The sequence below is a fragment of the Natator depressus genome, chromosome 7 (assembly GCF_965152275.1).
Source record: "Natator depressus isolate rNatDep1 chromosome 7, rNatDep2.hap1, whole genome shotgun sequence".
NCBI classification, from domain to species: Eukaryota; Metazoa; Chordata; order Testudines; family Cheloniidae; genus Natator; species Natator depressus.
The window spans coordinates 25942882-25965784 of record NC_134240.1 but is presented as its reverse complement, the minus strand read 5'-3'; the positions used below and the strand labels follow the sequence as shown (position 1 = coordinate 25965784).

The following is a 22903-nucleotide window of genomic DNA, read 5'->3' as shown; positions in this document are numbered from 1 at the left end:
AATCCACCATTCACACTAGTTTAAATCTTCAAGTGACCCATGGCCCATGCTGCAGAGGAAGGTGAAAAAACGCCAGGGACTCCGCGAGTCTGACCCAGGAGAAAATTCCTTCCTCTTTTCTCTCTGAAATATCTCTTATTTTAAAACATATCCAGACTGTCATATTTCATAAATTTCTTAGCTGCAAAATTAATATCTGCTGCTTACTCACTGAGATGATACATTACATTTATATATCTTCCTGCCTGTTGCAGTTAAGACATTACTTGCGGAATCAATGGGCTCTGTGTTAAAGGTCAATATATCTTTCCTAACACGTTTAGTAAGCTTGTATTTTTCCCATTTTAGCATGGCCATAGACAATTATGTGAATCTGGTTCATGAGCAAGGTATAGGCCTTATAAAAGTCTGGTTCATAGATGAACAACCTTAACCATTAGGTCTTCACCGGAAGTACAATAATGAAGATTGTGTAAATCAGGGATAAAGTAAAAAATGCTAATTCACTATAAGACCATGAGAACCTCCCACCACCTTTTTTTTTTAAGCACTGGTTGGGAGGCAGATGATCTGGGTTCTACTCCTGGAGTTGCCAAGCGTCCAGTCTAAAAGGGAACCTGGCAGTATCTGGTCAGCACTGTGGATCAGACACTAAAAGTCCAGTTAACTGCAGTAACTGGCCTCCATCACTGGGGGGGTAGAAAGAGCAGCAGCTGCTGCTGGAGCCTGGAGGAGCAGTGGAGCACTAAGGAACGGCTCCAGTAGAAAGAGGTACATGCAGCTCCCCCACCTCCCAAGTGCAGCTCTCCCTGCCCTGCCCCACCCCAGTATGGCTCTCCCTCCCCCACCCTGCCCCAGTCACCCCCCCACCCCAGTGTGGCTCTCCCTCCCCCACCCTGACCCAGTCACCGCCCCTCACCATTGATGCCTGGCTCTCCCTGTCCCTTTCTGGCCCCAGTTACACACCCCTGGAGCCTGGCTCTCTCCAACATCCTACCCCAGTCACCCCTCAATCCCTAGAGCCCTGCTCAGCTGGCAGGGGGAGGGTGGTGGAGAGAGCAGCGAGCTGGGGGAAGAGACGCAGGGGTCGGGGCCTCAAAGGAAAGAGGTGGAGCAAGGGGCGGGGCCTCGGGGAAGAGGTAGAGCAGGGGAAGTTCCGGCACTCAGTGTCCAGTTTTCACAAATGAGAAAGTTGACCACCCTACTCCTCACTCTAACAAACACTGCCTGTGTGACACTAGTTCAACACAAACTCTATCTTAGCTTGCCTAGCATGAGTGTTGTGAGGCATAGTTCAGTGCAGCTTGTTAAGTGCTTTAACGTGCACATATGGAAGGTACTATACACCTGTAGAGTATTAATACTAGGGCTGTCAAGCGATTAAAAAAAATTAATTGTGATTAATCACACTGTTAAACAATAATAGAATACCATTTATTTAAATATTTTTGAATGTTTTCTACATTTTCAAATTACAACACAGAATACAAACTCTACAGTGCTCACTTTATATTTATTTTTATTTACACTGTAAAAACGAATATAAATAGTATATTTCAATTCACCTAATACAAGTACCTTTATGCAATCTCTTTATAATGAAAGTTGAACTTACAAATGTAGAATTATGTTCAAAAAATAACTGCATTCAAAAATAAAACAATGTAAAACTTTAGACCCTACAAGTCCACTCAGTCCTACTTCATCCAATTGCTCAGACAAATAAATCTGGTTACAATTTGCAGAAGATAATGCTGCCCATATCTTGTTTACAATGTCACCTGAAAATGAGAACAGGTCTTCACATGGCACTGTTGTAGCCAGCATCACAAGATATTTACATGCCAGATGCGCTAAAGATTTATATGTCCCTTCATGCTTCAACCACCATTCCAGAATATATGTGTCCATGCTGACGACAGGTTCTGCTCGATAACGATCCAAAGCAGAGTGGACCAACACATTTTCATGTTCATCATCTGAGTCAGATATCACCAGAAGAAGCTTGATTTTCTTTTTTGGTGGTTTGGGTTCTGTAGTTTCCACATTGGAGTGTTGCTCTTTTAAGACATCTGAAAGCATTCTCCAAACCTCGTCCCTCAGATTTTGGACCGCACTTCTGATTCTTAAACCTTGGGTTGAGTGCTGTAGCTATTTTTAGAAATTCACATTGGTACCTTCTTTGCGTTTGTCAAATCTGCTGTGAAAGTGTTCTTAAAACGAACATATGCTGGGTCATCATCCGAAACTCCTATAACATGAAATATATGGCAGAATGCAGGCAAAACAGAACAGGAGACATACAATTCTCCCCCAAGGAGTTCAGTCACAAATTTAATTAACGCATTATTTTTTTAACGAGCATCACCAGCACGGAAGCATGTCCTCTGAATGGTGGCCAAAGCATGAAGGGGCATATGAACGTTTAGCATATCTAGCACGTAAATACATTGCAACGCCAGCTACAAAAGTGCCATGCGAATGCCTGTTCTCACTTTCAGGTGACATTGTAAATAAGAAGCAGGCAGCAGTATCTCCCATAAATGTAAACAAACTTGTTTGTCTTAGCAATTGTCTGAACAAGAAGTAGGACTGAGTGGACTTGTAGGCTCGAAAGTTTTACACTGTTTTGTTTTTGAGTGCAGCTATGTAACACAAAAAAATTACATTTGTTAGTTACACTTTCACAATAAAGAGATTGTACTACAGTACTTGTATGAGGTGAATTGAAAAATACTATTTCTTTTGTTTATCATTTTTACAGTGCAAATATTTGAAATCAAAAATTATAATATAAAGTAAGCACTGTACACTTTGTATTCTGTGATGTAATAGAAATCAATATATTTGAACATATAGAAAAACATCCATAAATATTTAATAAATTTCAATTGGTATTCAATTGTTTAAAAGTGCGATTAATCACAATTAACTTTTTAATCGCAGTTAGTTTTTTTTTAGTTAATCGCATGAATTAACTGCGATTAATCAATAGCCCTAATTAATACTAATGTAGAATTATCTATATAGTGGAATCAGTAATTATTATTGATTCTCTAGAAGGGTAGTTCTACATTGTCTAGTTTTTGCACTTCTATAGCTATGAACAACTTTATACAATTCTATATGTGCAATGTAATAAAAAGGATTGATGAAAAATTAAGAATGCCTTTGTATAAAATTGACAACAGAAATTATATTCGTGTATGAGCATTAACGTGGCATGTTATGTGCCAAAATGAGTTGAGAATCTGATGAAAACTTGTTGATTTTTATTATGTACCTAATACACCTAGTATTCTAGAAATTCACTGAGTACAGGGAGTACAATTCATTTCTAGATAACAGATAAAGTCTGTTTTTACATTTCAAAAATAAATATGACTGTATTTAGCACATCTGGGACTCCAGATCATTCAAATAGAATGCAACAGCCCTGCCAGTAAAGTAAAATATATATCTACAATAAAGCATGGGAAACTATGAAGCATTGAGTATATTTCAAAGGAACTGAAAATGGAATTGCTGTAATATTACCTAACGTATACACATTAGTTAAGAGTATACAATCAATGTATATAGTATAAATGAATAAAAATTTTAACACAAGTTATTTAAATATTCTGTTACAAAGGTGGAATAGTATTTTTAAATGTATACACTATAATTGTATGCATCCCAGAGAAACACAGACATTACAGAGTCAACTAAAAAGTATTCTCCATTCTAAATTTCCAGGTAGATGAAAATTATTTGGTAAGCAAATTTCAAGGAATTTCATTTACAATCTTCTTGAAGTACTTTGCATATATTTGTTTTGAATTGGAACTCATTTTCTTTTTGTGACTTTTACTGTATGCTGAAATGTATATCACTGCATTAAGACTAAAACGCCTATTAACCCATTACATATACAGAGGTTCTCATTTCTATCTGATCTCCCAGGGAAAAATAAGTCACTTTAATGTGTTCAACCCTGCGGCCAAAAATCTCTTGCACATGAACAATTACAGCTAATTTAAACCCAAATTGCTTCCTCTAAGAGATGGATATCATTAAGCAACTTTCCCCATTTCCTTTCACAAAGAGATCTTAAAGAGAGAAAAGAACTAAAGAAAATTCCTTGTGATGCAGTATGATAAAATCATTAGGCCTACACTACTTACTTCAAAGAAGAAGTAAGCTTTTCTATGGGGCATATAAAGTAGCTTGCTGTGCTTCAAAGCCTCATCAATTTATTAGGTCATTTAAGTATTAAAGTGTGACCAAAACGGTTCAAAATGTCAACAGGTTTCTTTGTGCAAGACTAGATCATCATGTTTCAGGTTTAGTTATAATCATTTATTACTTAGCAAAGCAGAGAGGAGAAAAAGACAGTTAAAGTTAACATATATAAAAATACACACACACAGACACATATAATGTATACATATATATATGAAAACACAATTTCTGGTGATTAAGTCATTGACAAGTTCAAGTCCACTCTGCATGGATTTAGCCAGCCCCTACAGCACATTCAGGCTTCCCCACCGGGTGCCAGTAAAAGCCATAGGGAAAATGTTTTAAAAGGGCAAGATCTCCACAAATACAGAACAAACTTAAAGCCTTGCTTCATTCATAAACAGATCAAGTCTTGTCTTCTGGCACAGAGGTGAATTAGATCCGGATAGCACTAGGAAGGGATGATATTCTGCAGGAATTATATAGCACCTGTTCTTCAGTAGTACACAAAATCTACTGCTATATGGATCCTTTTCTCATTTAAAGTTAACAGTATCTCACGCTATTGGATCAAAATCTCATTACCACTTATATAGTACCATAAATATACATGGCCAATAATAAAAGTCAGGTATGTTCTCTGCCCTGAAGAGCTCACACCGTACCATTCCACCTATCCAATCATTTGAATATTCATCTTTCCTTTGGTTTTCCTGAGAGGCTAACAATAAATGGATGTGTAACAATTGGATCACATCCTTTGCACATCAGACAATTAGAGATAATTTTAACTCAAACTGCTTCCTGTAAAATGTTCAAGCTTGAGCCCATTGTCATGTAGCAAATGAGACCAGAAGGGACTGGAAGCACGGGTAAAAGAAACGTCTTCTCTGTCATAATGCCTGATGCCAGCAATGCATCACAAAGTAGCACTGCAGTTTCAGAGGAAACGGTCAGCCCTTTTTTGCCACAGTCCACATGATAACAATAAATGCTGGACTTCCTTTAATGTGTATTGGCTAATGAAGAATTAGGTAATCAAATCAGCAGAGAACTAACTGGAATACATCACCATCAGTATGGCAGGGAAATTAGCGGGGGAATCTGCTCAACATCTTAGATGTCTATACACAAACACAAGGAGTATGGTGAATAAACAGGAAGAACTGGCATATCTGTCCATATGCTAATTTATGACTTAACTGGCATCACAGAGATGTGGTGGGCTAAGTCTCATGACGGGGAATATTGGTATAGAGGAGTACTATTTTTTCAGGAAGGACAGGCAGTATAAAAAAGGAAGGAGGTGTTGCATTATCCATCAAGAAGACTACACTTGTTCTGAGATCCAGAAGGAGGTGAGAGGCAGACCAGTTGAAAGTCTCTGGGAAAAGATAAAAATGGTAAAATGATAGGATAGACTAATAGAGACCTCCAAATCAGGAAGAGGAGGTAGATGAGGCATTTTTACAACAAACAGAAATATTCAAAACTCAAGACCAGATAGTAATGAGGCACTTTAATTACCCAGGTAGCTCCTGGAACAGTAATATGGCAAAACACAAAATTTCCAATAAATTCTTGGAATGTATTAGGAACAACCCTTTGTTTCAGAGAGTGGAAGAAGTAACCAGGGGAACTGCCATTTAGACATGATTCTGACCACCACGGAGGAATAGGCAATTAGGGTGAAAGTAATCGTGAAATGATAGATTTCAGGAGTCCAGGGAAAGAATGGCGTGAGACCAGCAGAATAAGGACAATGGACTTCAAAAAAATCAGACTTTAACAAACTCAGAGGACTGTAGTTACGGTCCCATTGGAAGAAAAATCTAAGAAAGAAAGGAGTTCAGGAGAGCTGGCAGTTGCCAAGGAGACAATATTAAAAGGCACACTGCAAACTATGTGATGTGAAAGAATTATAGGAAGAACAGTAAGAGGTCAATACAGTTCCATCAGGAGCTCTTTAATTACCTGAAAATCAAAAAGAAATCCTACAGTAAGTGGAAAACATGGATAAATTGCTAAGGAGGAGTACAGAAGAACAGCATAAGCATGTACAGACAAAATCAGAAAGGGTAAGGTAAGGGTAAGGGTAAGGAGTTATAATCTGAGTTCTAAAAAGGTTCATGATGACAAGATACTCAACACAATTAATATTAACAACAATGGGGAAGAAAAATAAGCCAAAACAGGGAAAGGTCAGGTTAGAGAATATTTAGGCAAGTTAGATGTATTCAAGTCAGCAAGGCCTGATGAAATTCTTCCTAGGGGTATTTAAGGAACTAGCTGAAGCAATCTTGGAACTGTTAGCAATTATCTTTGAGAACTCATGGAGGATGGGCGAGGTCCCAGAGGACTGGAGAAGGGCAAATATAATACATATCTTTAAAAGGGGGAAACAAAGGATGCTGGAATTACAGACCAGTCAGCATAACTTTGATATCTGGAAGGATACTGGAACAAATTAATAAACAACCAATTTGTATGCACCTAGAAGATAATAGCATTATAAGGAATAGCCAGCATGGGTTTGTCAAGACAAATCATGCCAAACCAACATAATTTCCTTCTTTGGCAGAGATGCTGGCCCTAGTGGATAGAGGGAAGCAGTATATAGGATATATCTTGCTTTTAATAAGGCTTTTGTCATAGTCCCACATGACATTGTCAGAAGCAAACTAGGGAAATGCAGTCTAGTTTCATTTAATATAAGGTGGGTGCACAACTAGTTGAAAGACCATACTCAATGGCCAGTGTCAAACTGGGAGGGCCTATCTAGTGGAGTACTGCAGGGGTCATTCCTGGGTGTGGTTCTATTCAATATTTTCATTAATGACTTCGATAATGGAGTGGAGAGTATACCTATAAAATTTGCAGATTACATCAAACTGTGAGGGGTTACAGTTAATCCTGGCGGACAGGATTAAAATGCAAAAGAACCCTGACAAGTTGGAGAATTGGTCTGAAATCAACAAGATGAATTTCAATAAAGACCCAAGTGCAAAGTACTTCACTTAAGAAAAGTCAAATGAATACCCACAAAATGGGTGGTAGCACTGCTGAAAAGGATCTGGGGTTTATAGTGGATCACAAAGTGAATATGAGTCAATGTGATGCAGTTGCAAAAAAAAGGCTAATATTCTGGGGTGTATTAACATGAGTATTATAGGAAAGACATTGGAGGCAATTGTCCCACTCTACACAGTACTGGTGAGGCCTCAGCTGGATCATTGTGTCCAGTTCTGGACATCACACTTTAGGAAAGATGTGCTCAAATTGGCGAGAATTCAGAGGAGAGAAATAAAAATGATAAAAGGATTAGAAACCTGACATATGAGGAAACATTAAAAAACACTTAAAAACGGGCATGTTTAGTCCTGAGAAAACACCAGATAACAGTCTTCATATATGTTAAGGACATGTAATAAAGAAGACAGTGATAAAACGGTTAACTACCTATAACTGTTGTTCTTCGAGATGTGATGCAGATATGTGTTCTATGGGGGGGGCAGGGTGTCCTGTGCAGTGGAGCCGGATAACTTTGCCTAGCAGTACCTGTAGAGGTAGTGCTCATGCCCTGCAGGCATAGCCCCTCCTCTGGTCATATAAAGGTGGCTCCACCCTGACTCTCTCAGCTCCTTCACACCAAATATTGTAAGTGCAGACTCTGATGCAGAGTAGATGGGGGGGAGGGGTGACAGAAGTAGGTAACCATTTTTTCTTCTTTGAGTAAATGCAGCTGCGTATTCTATGTGGGAGACTTGCAAGCAGTACTCACAGAACATAGGGCTCGGAGACTATTTAAAGCAGGATTACAGGACTGCTTTCCCAAAGTTTGCATCTGATCTGGATGCAGCCTTAATGGCACAGTGGTTTGTACAGATATGCACAGAGGATCACGTGGTCACCCTGCAAATGTCCAATATAGGAATGTAATTTACAAATGTCACTGATATCACCGGAGCTCCGTGAAATGAGCTCGTACCCCTTGAGGAGGTGTAACCTGGGCTATGCTGTCATGATACAGGAAGTTATCCACCTGGAGACTCTCTGTGAAGGCCTGTCATTCGGTCTGCACAGGAAACAAACAGGCGTGGTGAGGAATGGAAAGGTTCAGTTCTGTCAAGATAAAATATTAGACGTCACCTAACATCCAGAGTGTGGAGCCACTGCTCCTCTGGGATTGAATGTGGCTTAGAAAAAAACATGGGTAGATCTATGTGGTTCAAATGAAACTTGGATTCCACATATGAGAAAAACTAGGAGTGCGGACACATGGTTTCTTTGTCTTGGAAAATTGCATGTAAGGAAGCTCTGCCATCAAGCATAGAACTCGCACACTCACCTTGCAGATGTTATCACCACAGGTGAGGCAGTTTTCTGACACAGAAGGGAATAAAAAGAAGTTTCCAGAGGCTTAAACAAAGATACTGTAAGAGCTACTAAAATAATATTAAAGCAACCGGCTCTTTAACCGGATAGGTGGAGATGAGTGACATCTTTCATGAACCTCACTGCCATAGGGTTTGAAAACACAAACTTCCCATGGATAGGTGGATGAAATGCTGAAATTGACACAAGTGGATCCTCAGTGAACTAATCACAAGGCCAGAAGACTGAAGGTGTAATAGGTACTCCAAGATGTCCTGGATACAAGCCCGTGTTGGTTGAACTCCCCAGGCTAATGACCATACTGAGAACCACTTCCACTTCCACCCTGGTGGAGAGCTTCCCACTGTTAAGCTAGACCTGTTGGACTGCCTCCGAGCATCATTCCTCCTCCGCATGTAACCATGCAGCATCCATTCTGTGAGATGCAGGGAACTGATTGCTGGGTGAAAATCCTGACTGGGCTACTGAGTCAGGAGGTCAGGATGAAGAGGAAGGGATATGGAAGGTTGGACCAACAATGTGAGGAGGTTGGAAAACCAATATTGTCTCGACTGCACTGGAAAACGAATCTCAAGATGATCAGAATTGGAGGAATGGCATATAAGAGTGCCAGTTCCCAGCTCAAGTGAAAAGCATCAATCAACGAGCCTGAACTGAGACCCCCCTTGGGAACAAAACAACTGGCATTTCTTGTTTTCTCTCATAGCAAACAGGTCAATTATCAGCATGCCCCAGAGTGCAAAGACAGACTGCAGGATGCTGGGCTTTAGAGACCACTAGCGATTCAGGGAGAAACTCCTGCTGAGGTGATCTGCCCAATGAGTGTGGGTCCCAGGCAAGCGATCAGCCACGGGGGTAATGTTTTCCCTGGTGCAAAACTGCCAGAACCTGATTGCCTCCTGACAAAGCACATTGGAGTGTGCTCCCCCACTGCCTGTTCATATAATACATCCCAGTGGTACTATTGGTGAGCATGAAAACCACTGAGCCCCTGATGAGATCTTAAAAGGCCTGACAAGAATCATAGATAGCATAAAGCTCCAGGACATTGATATGTAAAGAAGTTTCACATTCTGACCACAGGCCTTGAACCTTCAGTGACCCCAGATGCAGTCCCCAAACTATTAAGGAGCCATTGATGACAATAGTTCCGATGGTGGTGACCAAGTGAAGGGAATGCCCTGGCACAAGTCCTGAACCATCCATCACTGCAAGAAATCCAGGACTGGGAGTGGAAGACTCACCAGTCTGTCTAAAGGATGACAGTACGGACGATAGGCTGACTTCAGTCACATTTGAAGGGGATAAAGTCACATGGCATATTGGATACCTGTGTGCATGCAACCATATGGACTAGAAACCTCAGGCATACTCAGGCTGTGGATGAAAGCTGGGTCTTCAGCTCTAGACATAAGTGACAGATTGCCTGGAATCATTTGGTCAGCAGAAACGCTCTCGAATTCGTAGAGTCTATCAGGGCCCAATGAGCTTGATTCTTAGAGTTGGAACCAAAGTTGACCTCCCGCTGTTTAAGAGGAGATACAGATGATTGAGTAGGCATAGTGTGAACCAGACATGACAAAGGACATCCTCTCTTGACTTGCCACTCAGTAACCAATCATCCAGATATCGGAAGATATGAATTCCCCTCTTCCTGAGGTATGCTGTTACTGTGACCATCCATTTCATAAAGACCCCAGGGGCAGAAAACAGGCCAAAGGGCTAATGTTGGTCCACCACAACAAACCAGTTTGAGAGAATTGCCACATGAAAATAAGCATCCTGAAGGTACAGGCAACAAACCAGTCATTGTGGTTTAAAGCAGGAAGTATTGTTGCCAGGGTGACCATCTGGTATCTCACGTATCAGACATATTTGTTAAGATTACAGAGGCTGAGGATATGTCTCCCAAGGGTTTGGGAACCAGGAAATACTGGGACTAGAATCCCTGTCCCCAGTGCTTCAGGAGGACCTCCTCTACAGCCCCAAAGGCCAATAGAGACTGAACCTGCTAAAAGAGTGGTGTCTCGGGAAAGGGGTCCCTGAAAAGCAACGTGGGAAGGGTGGATAGAGAGGAACTGTATGGCATAATCCTACTGGACAGTGCTTAGGATCCAATTGTCTATTGTAATAGAGTCTCAGACATTATAAAAGCAGGTCAGCCAGTCCCCAAACCAGGGGAATGGGGAAGGAGAAGGTACTCCTGGATCATTGTCCTGAACACATGAGTCAGAGCAGGCATTTGCTAGACGCTGTGGGGATGGTGATGGGAAGGGGAGGTGTAGCTGGCTACACCCAGAACCAGAAGACTGCCTCAGTCTCCTTTGGGATCTGTGGCTCTTTCTGAAGTAGTGGTAGGCAGCAGGATGTTTGTTACTCTTATTCTATCATCATGATTTTATATTTATGTTTCCTTCTATTTTATTTGACCGATGAAGGCAGATTTGCAATTTCAAATTTTTATTTGTATCTTATTAACATGTAAGAGCATGAATCCTGGGACATGCAGTTCAATAGACACCTAGAATCTCAGAATATATATTTTAAAAATAGAGATTAATGTCAGCTAACTTTTCTCCATGAATATGATGAACTAAAGTGATCTTTGGAATTCCTTTACCTAGGATTAAACTTTGAACTATCAGGCAAGAAACCAATCCATTTAAATTAGTATACTTTTCTGAATGTAAAGAGTTTCTTTTCCTTTTATAAATGCAGTGTCTAACTGTTTGTGTTCTTTTAAAATGCACACCAATTCAAAACTTACAAATAAAACAGTTAAAATATAAATTTAATTCTTATTTTGTGTTTCATACCTTCACAGTAAAAAACAGACATGGAAAAGGAAGACCATTTTTGTGGAGAAGACCATTTTTAACACTGAAATGGTTTATTTAATCACATTTGAAAACCATCTCAACTGCGTAAAGCATATTTAAATATCTATATTTTCAAGCTCTGTACTTTGGACACTACACATTAAAAAACCCTAATATACTGGTCTATTAGGATTAACAATCTATTCACATTTGAAAATCAAAGCTAATTTTCTAAGAAACAAAGACTTCACACCAATAACCTACACTCCTCCTATATTTATGCACCCTTCAAAACATATAAACGCCCTCTCTCTTTAGAATTGAAATGTACAATAGAAGACACAAAAATGAGCATTAGGTCTGAGGAAACAGGTCTGAGGTCCCAAACTATGTCAAGACAATTTGAAATTAGGAGTGAAAATGTTAAGAAGAAATGAATTTAGTGGAAATATATTTCACTAAAGACAAGGGAAATCTCAGCTACAGCTACACACCCTTGATGTTGCGGATTCCATACCTGGGTCCAATCTTGCAATGCTAACACATGCAAGACTGCTAAATATTAAGAAGAAATGAATTTAGTGGAAATATATTTCACTAAAGACAAGGGAAATCTCAGCTACAGCTACACACCCTTAACGTTGTGGATTCCATACCTGGGTCCAATCTTGCAATGCTAACACATGCAAGACTGCTAAATATTAAGAAGAAATGAATTTAGTGGAAATATATTTCACTAAAGACAAGGGAAATCTCAGCTACAGCTACACACCCTTAACGTTGTGGATTCCATACATGGGTCCAATCTTGCAATACTAACACATGCAGGACTGCTACTGAAGTCAGTAGGTTCTTTTCAAGAACTGCAGGATCAGTGTTAACATACTGTAATAAGGAAAATATGCTAAATGTATTAGCACATGGCAGGGTCTAAGCTGTTACACTATTTTTAACAAATTGAAAAAAAGCCCAAAATATATCTTCTGCAAAGATTTGTAACTAATACATCATTTTAACCCTGACACACTCTGTTAACTAAACACTTATATTGCATTGTATGATGAGAAAATAACTTACCTCTGTCTGAAGTATGGCAGCTCTCTGTTCTTTGGCAGTAAGCGACTCTTTAAGCACTTCAATGTGTTGCTTGCAATCTGAATTCTGATTGCTAAGGGTTTCAAGCTTAGTTTGTAAGGCGAGAAGTTCTGATTCTTTCTTTGAAAGTTCCTGTTTCAATTGGTCAATCTGCAAAATTAAAGAATATTGTTTTACATCATTAATCTCCAATTTATACTCACATGAGTTTGGAGAGATGAGAATAAATCTCCTGTGATGCAACCCAGATACCTTCTGGAGAGGCAGGAGAAGCATTAAGGTTCTGACCCTGAGATGCTCGGCACCCACAATTTCTATTAAGTTTATGTTTGCAGTGTTGTTATAGTCATGCTGGTCCAAGGATATAAGAGACAAGAAGTGAGTGAGGCAATGTCTTTTATTGGACCAACCTCTGTGGTGAAAGTGACAAGCCTACGAGCTCCACAGAGCTCTTCTTTATGTCTGGGAAAGGTAATCAGAGCATCACAGTGAAGTGAGCAATTAATATTTTTTGCAGTTAGAGGACAAAGGAGGGTAAGTGGGTTATAGATTGTTGTAATGAGACATAAATCGAGTGTCTCTACTCAGTCCGTGATTTTTGATGTCTAGCAGTTTTGAATTTAAGCTCCCAGGATCAACTTTTGAAGGTGTTGTGCAGGTCTCCTTTGAGGATGAGGTCAGATATGGAGTGATCGTTTTGTGAAAAGTGTTCACTCACAGTTGATAGGATGTTTTTGTCATTTATCATTTTTCTGTGTGCGTTCATTTGGGAGTGGAGTGACTTTCTTGTTTTACCCACATAGTAGTTGTTGGTGCATTTGATGCACTGGATGAGGTACACCACATGTTGTGATGGGCTTGTTAATTGTCCATTTTATTTTGAATGGTTTCTATACAAAGGAAACATAAAGCTTTCATGCATGTGTAGATTGAATGCAACACCATATTCCCTACAAGACCACAGTTATCACTACTATTGGCTGGGGTGAGCCCAGGTTATGAGCATGGCAATAAGAACTAGCAGTAGATGAGGAATTTAACCAGGGGGTGGGGAACAGAGTGATAGAACTCTAACCATCTTCCACTTGCCACACAGTTAATGTCCTTCACCCTCCATTTTCCTTCCCTGGCAACTCATGTGGAGCGCACCAGTAACAGGAAAGCCGAAGGAAAAAGTCATAATTAAGAAAAGGTTGGGGGGGGGCGGGGAGGAGGAAAGAATTGGGGAAAAAATTCCAAATGGTGAGTCTATTAGACTGTAAAAGTTGTGGAAATCCCGTCATTTAGGACAGGGGTTCTCAACCTGATGCTCATGAACAGGCGTCAGAAGGATCACAGCTACCCTGCCCTTCCCATATCGCTAAATGGAAGAAGGTGTCCTGGAATGGAAAAGACTGAGTATTTCAAACATTTAAAATTGGTCAAAGCACTGGAGAATATATTATAAAGAACAATCCTAAATATAAGATGACATAAGAGGTATTCTTCTTCTCAAACTTCTATGTGACAACAGTGGACTAGCAAATTAGCTACTCAAATACTTTATTGTGAGATACTTAATATTAGCTATTTAAATTACCAAATAACTTTAGCCTGCATGGGGCTGAATCGGCAGTAACTTTTCAGAGATATTATTTCAGTCTGTCCCTCTACTAACTGTGGCAGGCACTTGGTTTTCATTTAAAAGTTTTTCCTCACAACCAAAAGGGCCAGAATTTTTTTTTTAAATCAAAGTTTAAATGCTATGAAAGTGACCAAAGAAGAGCTGGAACTGCCCTATCCATTCTCTCCTTTCAGTTTAATCCCAAAGGCCACTTGGGATGAGGTTAAATCTAGAGCTGAAGGGAGTGGTAGCCCAGAAAATAAAAGTTTGTCATGTTTAACCATATCCTCAAAATCAAAACACAATAATATATCACAGCCATAATTCTGAATTACACATTTAGGGTTATTCTCTTTTTCTCTTCACAGGTTTCAAAACATTTTGTATCCACTAGATTGGAGAATTTGGCTGGTCACCCTTTGTCTATTGCACAAAATCCTAATCTATACAGGAAACTAAAGCAATAGCCTTTATAGTCTTAATTTAGCAAAAGAAAGAAAAAGGAGTATAGAAAAAAAACAGATGTTGGGAAAAGTAAAGAGAAACATAAAACATGTATCCCAAAACTACTCAAGAAAGAAAAAAAAATTCAGCTTGGAAGTAAACCTTCTTCTCTCCTCCCCATCATTTATTTACTTTGCCAGCACATGTAAGAAAATGCGGAAACTAAAACAAAAAGGTACTCAAAATATAGACTGCGAAAATCTGAGTACATAATATAAAGGAGGAACCCTAGATCTGAGGCCAATCTAATTATATTACATGTTTTATACTAGACCCTTGTGGACATCACACACACCTAATCTCTACTGGAAGCTTTTCACAGCTTTGTTCATGACACTACCAACACTCTGAGAAATAAACAGCCAAGGAAAATGGCTTCATTTTCATCACAGATATGCTCCTCATTGCTCAGAAACTCTCTGCTCATAAGCATGCAGTTCCGGTTTGAAGATCTATACACTGTAAGGAGTTCAAGAAAATGTGTTACAGGTCCCAAACACAAAAGAACAGATCCAAGTTAGGATACCAGTGTCTGCGGCAAACTTTTAATAAAATTAAAATAAAATAAAACAAAAATGAAAATGAAAAAGAATGCAAGAGCTGGGACGTCTCCCTTAAAAAGAAATATCCAGGACAGAACAAGACCTCACAATTTTTATCTGATACATTCAGTTGTTAAAAGGTTCTTGTACAGTATGGTTGTCTGTAAAAAGTTATGCACTTCTTTAAACAATTCTTTGTCCTCGTTGAAGTGGTTGCATTCCCACTCCATTAAACATCAAGGTGAATGTAAGAAGAATGTTGACATGATCCAGTGAGGACTCACGCCCCTCTATTGGAGTCAAAGTAAAACAATGACCACTATTTCCGTGTGAGTTAGAAATAAAGACTACAATGAAGATTTACCTGGATGTCTGAATATAGATTCTAGATCCAAGTCCAGAAGGGACCCATTGTGATCATCTAGTCTAACCTCCTCTATAACACATCACAAGCCCCAGAACTTCCCCAAAATAATTTCTCGAGCATATTTTTAGAAAACCAGCCAAACTTGATTTAAAATGGCCAGTGATGGAGAATCCACATGACCCTTGGCAAACTGTTCCAGTGGTTAATTACCCTCACTGTTAATGATATACACCATTATTTCCAGTCTGAATTTGTCTAGCTTCAACTTCTAGCTATTGGATAGTATTTTACCTTTCTCTGCTAGATTGAAGATACCATATATGGTACCCCAGGACCACTAATTGTTTCTATTCCTGACCGTCTCATTCTCTGGAGAAGTTTGGAGATGTGTGTTTATTATTAGTGTGTTAGACTTTACGAAGAAAATACCTTGATGCTGTACAAATGCAATGTTCACTAATGGTCTTCATGCAGCTGATACACCTCCCTTTCTAGATTTAAATTAAGAAGAGATGTAAACTAAATACCTATTCTTTAAGTATAATAGTATAAAGAGAATTCTAGCACCTAACCATGAAAAGAGCCTTGTTCTATTGCTTGGCATCAATCAGGACTTATATTTATCAAAACTTCTTATCAGCAATCTCAGGTTCGACAGACCAGGTATAATAAGATCTGCTTGCTGACAGCCATATAAATACTTTTTCCACCTTGAAAGGTTCTCTGATGAATGGCAGAACTAGTATCTTTTTCTGCAAATCTCAGTTGTAAGAGGAAGGACAGGGCTGGTGAAAGAAGTTGTACAGTGTTTCATCAGAATGTGACATACTTATCCAAGTACTGATCTGAAGGTCGTGATGAAACAATGGTATGTATAACAGTCTTATTCTCATTCATCCGCTCTTTAGAGAAAAGAAATATATTGAACCTCTTCCTCTCAAAAACACTGGAACTCCCCCTTTATATACAAGATTTTGGACATTATTTATACCTTAAAAGCTTCAATATATTTTCTGAGATATTGTAGTAATTACATTGTAAGTCACTGAACTGCATACTTCTAGGTTAACCACATGTGAAAGCATACTGTAATCTCACTAAGGGTAACCCCACTTATGAGTTTTAAAAGACTGTATTGAACATAAAAAGTGCTAAAAAAAAAAAACCCTTTAAAAATAAAGTAAGCTGCCAAAAGGGCCATATGCTTTCATTTCTCCAGTGGGAAGAATCTAAGACATTAGCTAAAACATGGCAGGTGGCATGGGATACTGAAGATACAGGAGATCCCACACTTTCTAAAATTAAGGTATTTTCTGAGATGGCAAATCCTAATACCTTTAATTCCATACAATGATAATTGTTCTCATTGTCTCCATTTTATGGTCAGTATAACTAAGACTCAGAGAGTAAAATGATTTGTCTAGAAGCCAATGGAAGCTGCAGAGGCAGTGCTCAGGGCAGGGCAGGGGCACGTGCAGAGCCTAGGAGCAACCGGAACAGGTCACCGCTTGAGGGGAATCGCCCAAAGTAAGCACCCGCTGGATCCGGCACCCCGCATCCCCTCCCATACCCCTGATCCCCTCCTGCACCCAAACTCCCTCCCAGAGCCCACACCCACTCCCGCACCCCAACCCCCCCCCCGCATCCAAACTCCCTTCCTCTTTGTTAACTGGCATTTTTTACTTATCGGCACCTCTAATCCCCAAAACATGCTGGATAAAACGGCTTTTACTGTATCTTGACTTCAGTAAGGCTTTGACACTGTCTCATGAATTTCTCATGAACAAACTAGAGAAATATAGCCTAGATGAACCTACTATAAGGCGAGTATACAACTGGTTGCAAACGCAAACAGAAAGTAGTTATCAATGGTTCACAATCAAACTGGAAGGGCCTTTTGAGTGGGGTCCCACAGGGATATGTCCTGGGTCTGATTCTTTCAATATCTTCATAAATTATTTGGATAATGGCATAGAAAGCACACTTATAAAGTTTGTGGACAATACCATGCTGGGAGGGGTTGCAAGTGCTTTGGAGGACAGGATTAGAATTCAAAATGATCTTGACAAACTGGAGAAATGGTCTGAAATAAATAGGATGAAATTTAATAAGGACAAATGCAAAGTACTATAAACAGGATGGAATAATCAATTGCACAAATACAAAATGGGAAATGACTGCCTAGGAAGAAGCACTTCAGAAAAGGATCTGGGGATCATAGTGGATGAGAGTCATCAATTTAATAATGTTGCAAAAAAACCACCATAATTGTGGGATATATTAGCAGCAATGTTGTAATAATCATGCCATGAGAATTAATTCTTCCACTCTACTCAGCACTAATAAAGCCTCAACTTGAATACTGTGTCCAGTTCTGAGCACCACATTTTGGGAGAGATGTGGATAAACTGGAGAAAGTCCAGAAGACAGCAACAAAAATTATTAAAGGTCTAGAAAATATGACTTATAAGGAAAGACTGAAAAAAAATGGGTTTGTTTAAGCTGGAGAAAAGAAGACTGAGAAGGGAAATAACAGTCTTCAAATACATAAAAGGTTGTTATAAAGAGGAGGGTGATAAATAGTTCTCCTTAACCAGTGAGGACAGGACAAGAAGTAATGGACTTAAGTTGCAGCAAGGGAGATTTACGTTAGACATTAAGAAAAACTTCCTAACTGTCAAGGCAGTTAAGAACTGAAACAAATTACCTAGGGAGATTATGGATCTCCATCCCTGGAGGTTTTAAGAACAGGTTAAATAAATATCTTTCAGGAATGGTCTATATAATAGGTAGGCCTGTCTCAGTGCAGGGGACTGGACTAGATGACCTATCAAGGTCATTTCCAGTCCAACATTTCTATGATTCTCCACCAAATCATGTGGGTTCTACAGAAGCAGATGTAGCATTGCCCCCTTCAGCAGCTTTTTCAAAATCCTAGCTACAAATTTAAGCACAAAAGGGGCTTTTCCAAAAATTATCAGCTCCACAAAGTTTCACATAAAAATAGATGTTGGATGCCGAGGAATGAATGCAAAAAAAAAAAAATCAAGAAAAAAAAATGTAGTTTCACAACCAAAATTGCTACAATGCTTTTGACCAGCTTTACTCTGTTTATTATGGTCAGTCTCAACTTCATTATAAATAGTCAGCTAGCTGTCCTTCCTCTCCCGCATTCCCCTCCCCACTCACTGCTCCTTCTCATCTTAAAGGAACTTATAGGTAAAATGCCTTCTTTCCCCACTTCCCAAGATTCATCTATGTGAATGTTTCATTCCCTGCCCCCTCCACCACCACCCCATCACTGCTGTCCTGGTTTCTCCACTTTAAAAATCTGATCACCGTACACCTGTATTGTAGAAGGTAGTTCCTTATCAGTACCTTGTTACTTTATAAACAAATTAGAATATAATCAGGAACACAAATTTTGGAATAAACTCATCAATGTTTGTATTTTTAAAAAAAGAAAAGGAGTACTTGTGGCACCTTAGAGACTAACCAATTTATTTGAGCATGAGCTTTTGTGAGCTACAGGTCACTTCATCGGATGCATACTGTGGAAACTGCAGAAGACATTATATACACAGAGACCATGAAACAATACCTCCTCCCACCCCACTCTCCTGCTGGTAATAGCTTATCTAAAGTGATCATCAAGTTGGGCCATTTCCAGCACAAATCCAGGTTTTCTCACCCTCCCCCCTCCCCCACAAACTCACTCTCCTGCTGGTAATAGCCCATCCAAAGTGACCACTCTCCCTACAATGTGTATGATAATCAAGGTGGGCCATTTCCAGCACAAATCCAGGTTTTCTCACCCCCACCCCTACCCCCCCCCACACAAACTCACTCTCCTGCTGGCAATAGCTCATCCAAACTGACCACTCTCCTTAAGGAGCTATTGCCAGCAGGAGAGTGAGTTTGTGGGGGGGGGGGGGAGAAAACCTGGATTTGTGCTGGAAATGGCCCACCTTGATTATCATGCACATTGTAGGGAGAGTGGTCACTTTGGATAAGCTATTACCAGCAGGAGAGTGAGTTTGTGTGTGTGTGTGTTTTTTGGGAGGAGGGGGGTGAGAAAACCTGGATTTGTGCTGGAAATGGCCCACCTTGATTTTCATACACATTGTAAGGAGAGTGGTCACTTTGGATAAGCTATTACCAGCAGGAGAGTGAGTTTGTGTGTGTGGTTTTTGGAGGGGGGTGGGGGGGCTGAGAAAACCTGGATTTGTGCTGGAAATGGCCCACCTTGATTATCATACACATTGTAAAGAGAGTGGTCACTTTGGATGGGCTATTACCAGCAAGAGAGTGAGTTTGTGGGGGGGCGGGGGGGGGCGGAGGGTGAGAAAACCTGGATTTGTGCTGGAAATGGCCCAACTTGATGATCACTTTAGATAAGCTATTACCAGCAGGAGAGTGGGGTGGGAGGAGGTATTGTTTCATGGTCTCTGTGTATATAATGTCTTCTGCAGTTTCCACAGTATGCATCCGATGAAGTGAGCTGTAGCTTACGAAAGCTCATGCTCAAATAAATTGGTTAGTCTCTAAGGTGCCACAAGTACTCCTTTTCTTTTTGCGAATACAGACTAACACAGCTGTTACTCTGAAACCTGTATTTTTAAAAAAAACTATTTAAAAAAATTAAATTGGTTGAGGAAAGCGAATCGGAAAAAGTAATCCGAAAGTACAAAAATAAAATGTTGGGACTGCTCTTTAACTACAACGCAGCCAAACAAATGTAAATTAAGTGTGGTAAAAATGTGCAGCTGGGATCACAAGTTAGGTGCCAAGCTTAAGTTTGATTATTTTAAAATAACTGAGTGGCTGTATTGTTTAGTGAGTCTAGGAGGTAGGTCCCTGGGGTTCTATTCCAAACTTCGCTACTAACTGGTGTGTGACCTTAGCCAATTCATTTAGTCTCTCTCTGTATATACATCTGTAAATTGAGGATAATAATGTGTATCAACCTTTGTAAAATGTTTCGAGATTCTTAAGTTAAAGGCACTGTGTAAGTGCAAACTATCAGAATTATTCAGTTCCAGTTTTGTTCAATATCTTCATTAATGATCTGGAGGATGGCGTGGACTGCACCCTCAACAAGGACAAGTGCAGAGTCCTGCATTTAAGATGGAAGAATCCCATGCACTGCTACAAACTAGGGACTGAGTGGCTAGGCAGCAGTTCTGCAGAAAAGGACCTAGGGGTTACAGTGGATGAGAAGCTGGATATGAGTCAACAGTGTGCCCTTGTTCCCAAGAAGGCTAACGGCATTTTGGGCTGTATAAGTAGGAGCATTGCCAGCAGATCGAGGGACGTGATCATTCCCCTCTATTCAACATTGGTGAGGTCTCATCTGGAGTACTGTGTCCAGTTTTGGGCCCCACACTACAAGAAGGATGTGCAAAAATTGGAAAGAGTCCACTGGAGGGCAACAAAAATGATTAGGGGGCTGGAGCACATGACTTCTGAGGAGAGGCTGATGGGACTGGGATTATTTAGTCTGCAGAAGAGAAGAATGAGGGGGGATTTGATAGCTGGTTTCAACTACCTGAAAGGGGGTTCCAAAGAGGAAGGATCTAGATCTCAGTGGTAGCAGATGACAGAACGAGAAGTAATGGTCTCAAGTTGCAGTGAGGGAGGTTTAGGTTGGATATTAGGAAAAACTTTTTCACTAGGAGGGTGGCGAAGCACTGGAATGCATTACCTAGGGAGGTGGTGGAATCTTCTTCCTTGGAGGTTTTTAAGGTCAGGCTTGACAAAGCCCTGGCTGGGATGATTTAGTTGGGGATTGGTCCTGCTTTGAGCAGGGGGTTGGACTAGATGACCTCCTGAGGTCCTTTCCAACCCTGATAGGCTATGATTCCATGACTTATAAAATTAAATTTTTTAAAACTATTAGAATTTTAAAATACTGTACATGTAACACACATTTACAATGGAAACAACAACTCAGCATCATTTATGGCATAGTGATACTAACCACAATACCATTATCAAGGTATTGAAACTATTAACAATTAAAATGGTATGAATATATTGTAGGTCAGAATGGAAACCAATAAAGTCATAAAGCAGCCTTTGGGGAGTGAAAGCAGGAGTTATAAAGCTGAAAGAAGAGAAAATGAAGAGACCATATATAAGATGTGGAGGAAAGAAAAAGAAACATGAGGAAGTGTAAAACATGAGAAATGTAGTAAATTAATTAATGTTTTTGCCACTGAAGTGTGATAGATTAGCCTCCTCTCTACCTCTCCTGAATCAATACTTACAAGTGCCTTTTTTTAATCCAAAAAAGGTTCCTGCAGCAACTCCTTTCAGTGCCAAGTACTGCAGATCTACCATAAGCAAATTCACAGAGGACTGCTTAAACTGAAGAGTACAGTTAAAGCTTCTGTTCACATTATTTTAATACCATTAAACTATTTTATTAGTAGACTGTACCTTATTTTTCATGAACTTTGAGTGACTCTTGTAAACTTCTATTTGTTTGATCTCTTCTTCTCGGTCTTCTATATTCAGAACGCCGTTTGTCTTTAACATCTGTATTTCATCTTCGAGATCCCTTATATTGCGTTCAAGTGAAGCTATTTTTGTGTCCTGGATTAAAAATTTAAAAAATAAAGAGAGAGAGTGTTTTGTAATTATATGAAACCTGGATGTTAAAAATGCAGTATTTGTAGCAACGTAGTACGATATTAATATACCAGCACAAGAAACTGGAACAAATTCTGCTCTCATTTATACTGATGCAGGGGTGCTGGAATAATTTGTATAGTGCGGGTGCTGAGAGCCATTAAAACAAACTGTCAATCATCTGTATAACGGAAACCACTTCAAGCCAGGGGGAGCTGCAGCACCCTCAGTAGCCCAGTTCCAGCACCTATATGTGTATTGATGTAAATCCTAGGTAATTCCACTGACAGTAGCTTAAGGGAAAACAGAATTTGGACCTCTGCTCTCAAACGAAAGACAGCACAATGCTTGATTTTATTTTAGCATCTATTAAGAATGAGCATTTTGATGCTCATGCACAGTCTGGGCAAAATCCTGCCCTACTTCCTAGAAGGCACACAAAAGAAGGACAATAGATGAGGACAGCAGGGCCAGATGTATATGGAAATACCTTATAGGCCTTGCAACTACTTAGGGCTATCAGGAGCTGGCTGGCCTCTCAATCTAGTGGTCTCTCGAACACAAGGTTACAATCCTGTCCTGCTGTTTTGAGAAATAAGAGAAGTCTCCTTATGTCCATTTGCTCCACTGGTATACCCACGGGCAGGATATATACTTTTCATCCTACAATCTCAAAGAGCTTTACAAACAGTATGTAACCAAGTTAATATGCAACAGAAAT

General features: G+C 39.7%; 1 protein-coding gene across 21 annotated transcripts in view; it reads right to left on the bottom strand.

The window, feature by feature from the left end:
- Positions 1 to 22903, bottom strand: part of ERC2 (ELKS/RAB6-interacting/CAST family member 2) — an 829921-nt gene that overhangs the window by 572870 nt on the left and 234148 nt on the right. For all 21 annotated transcript variants that reach the window (XM_074957759.1, XM_074957756.1, XM_074957751.1 and 18 more), the window contains 2 exons: positions 21991 to 22146; positions 12516 to 12683 (listed from right to left, as the gene is read on the bottom strand). In XM_074957759.1, coding sequence (XP_074813860.1) covers positions 12516 to 12683; positions 21991 to 22146 — 324 coding nt within the window. The remainder of the gene's footprint in view (positions 1 to 12515; positions 12684 to 21990; positions 22147 to 22903) is intronic.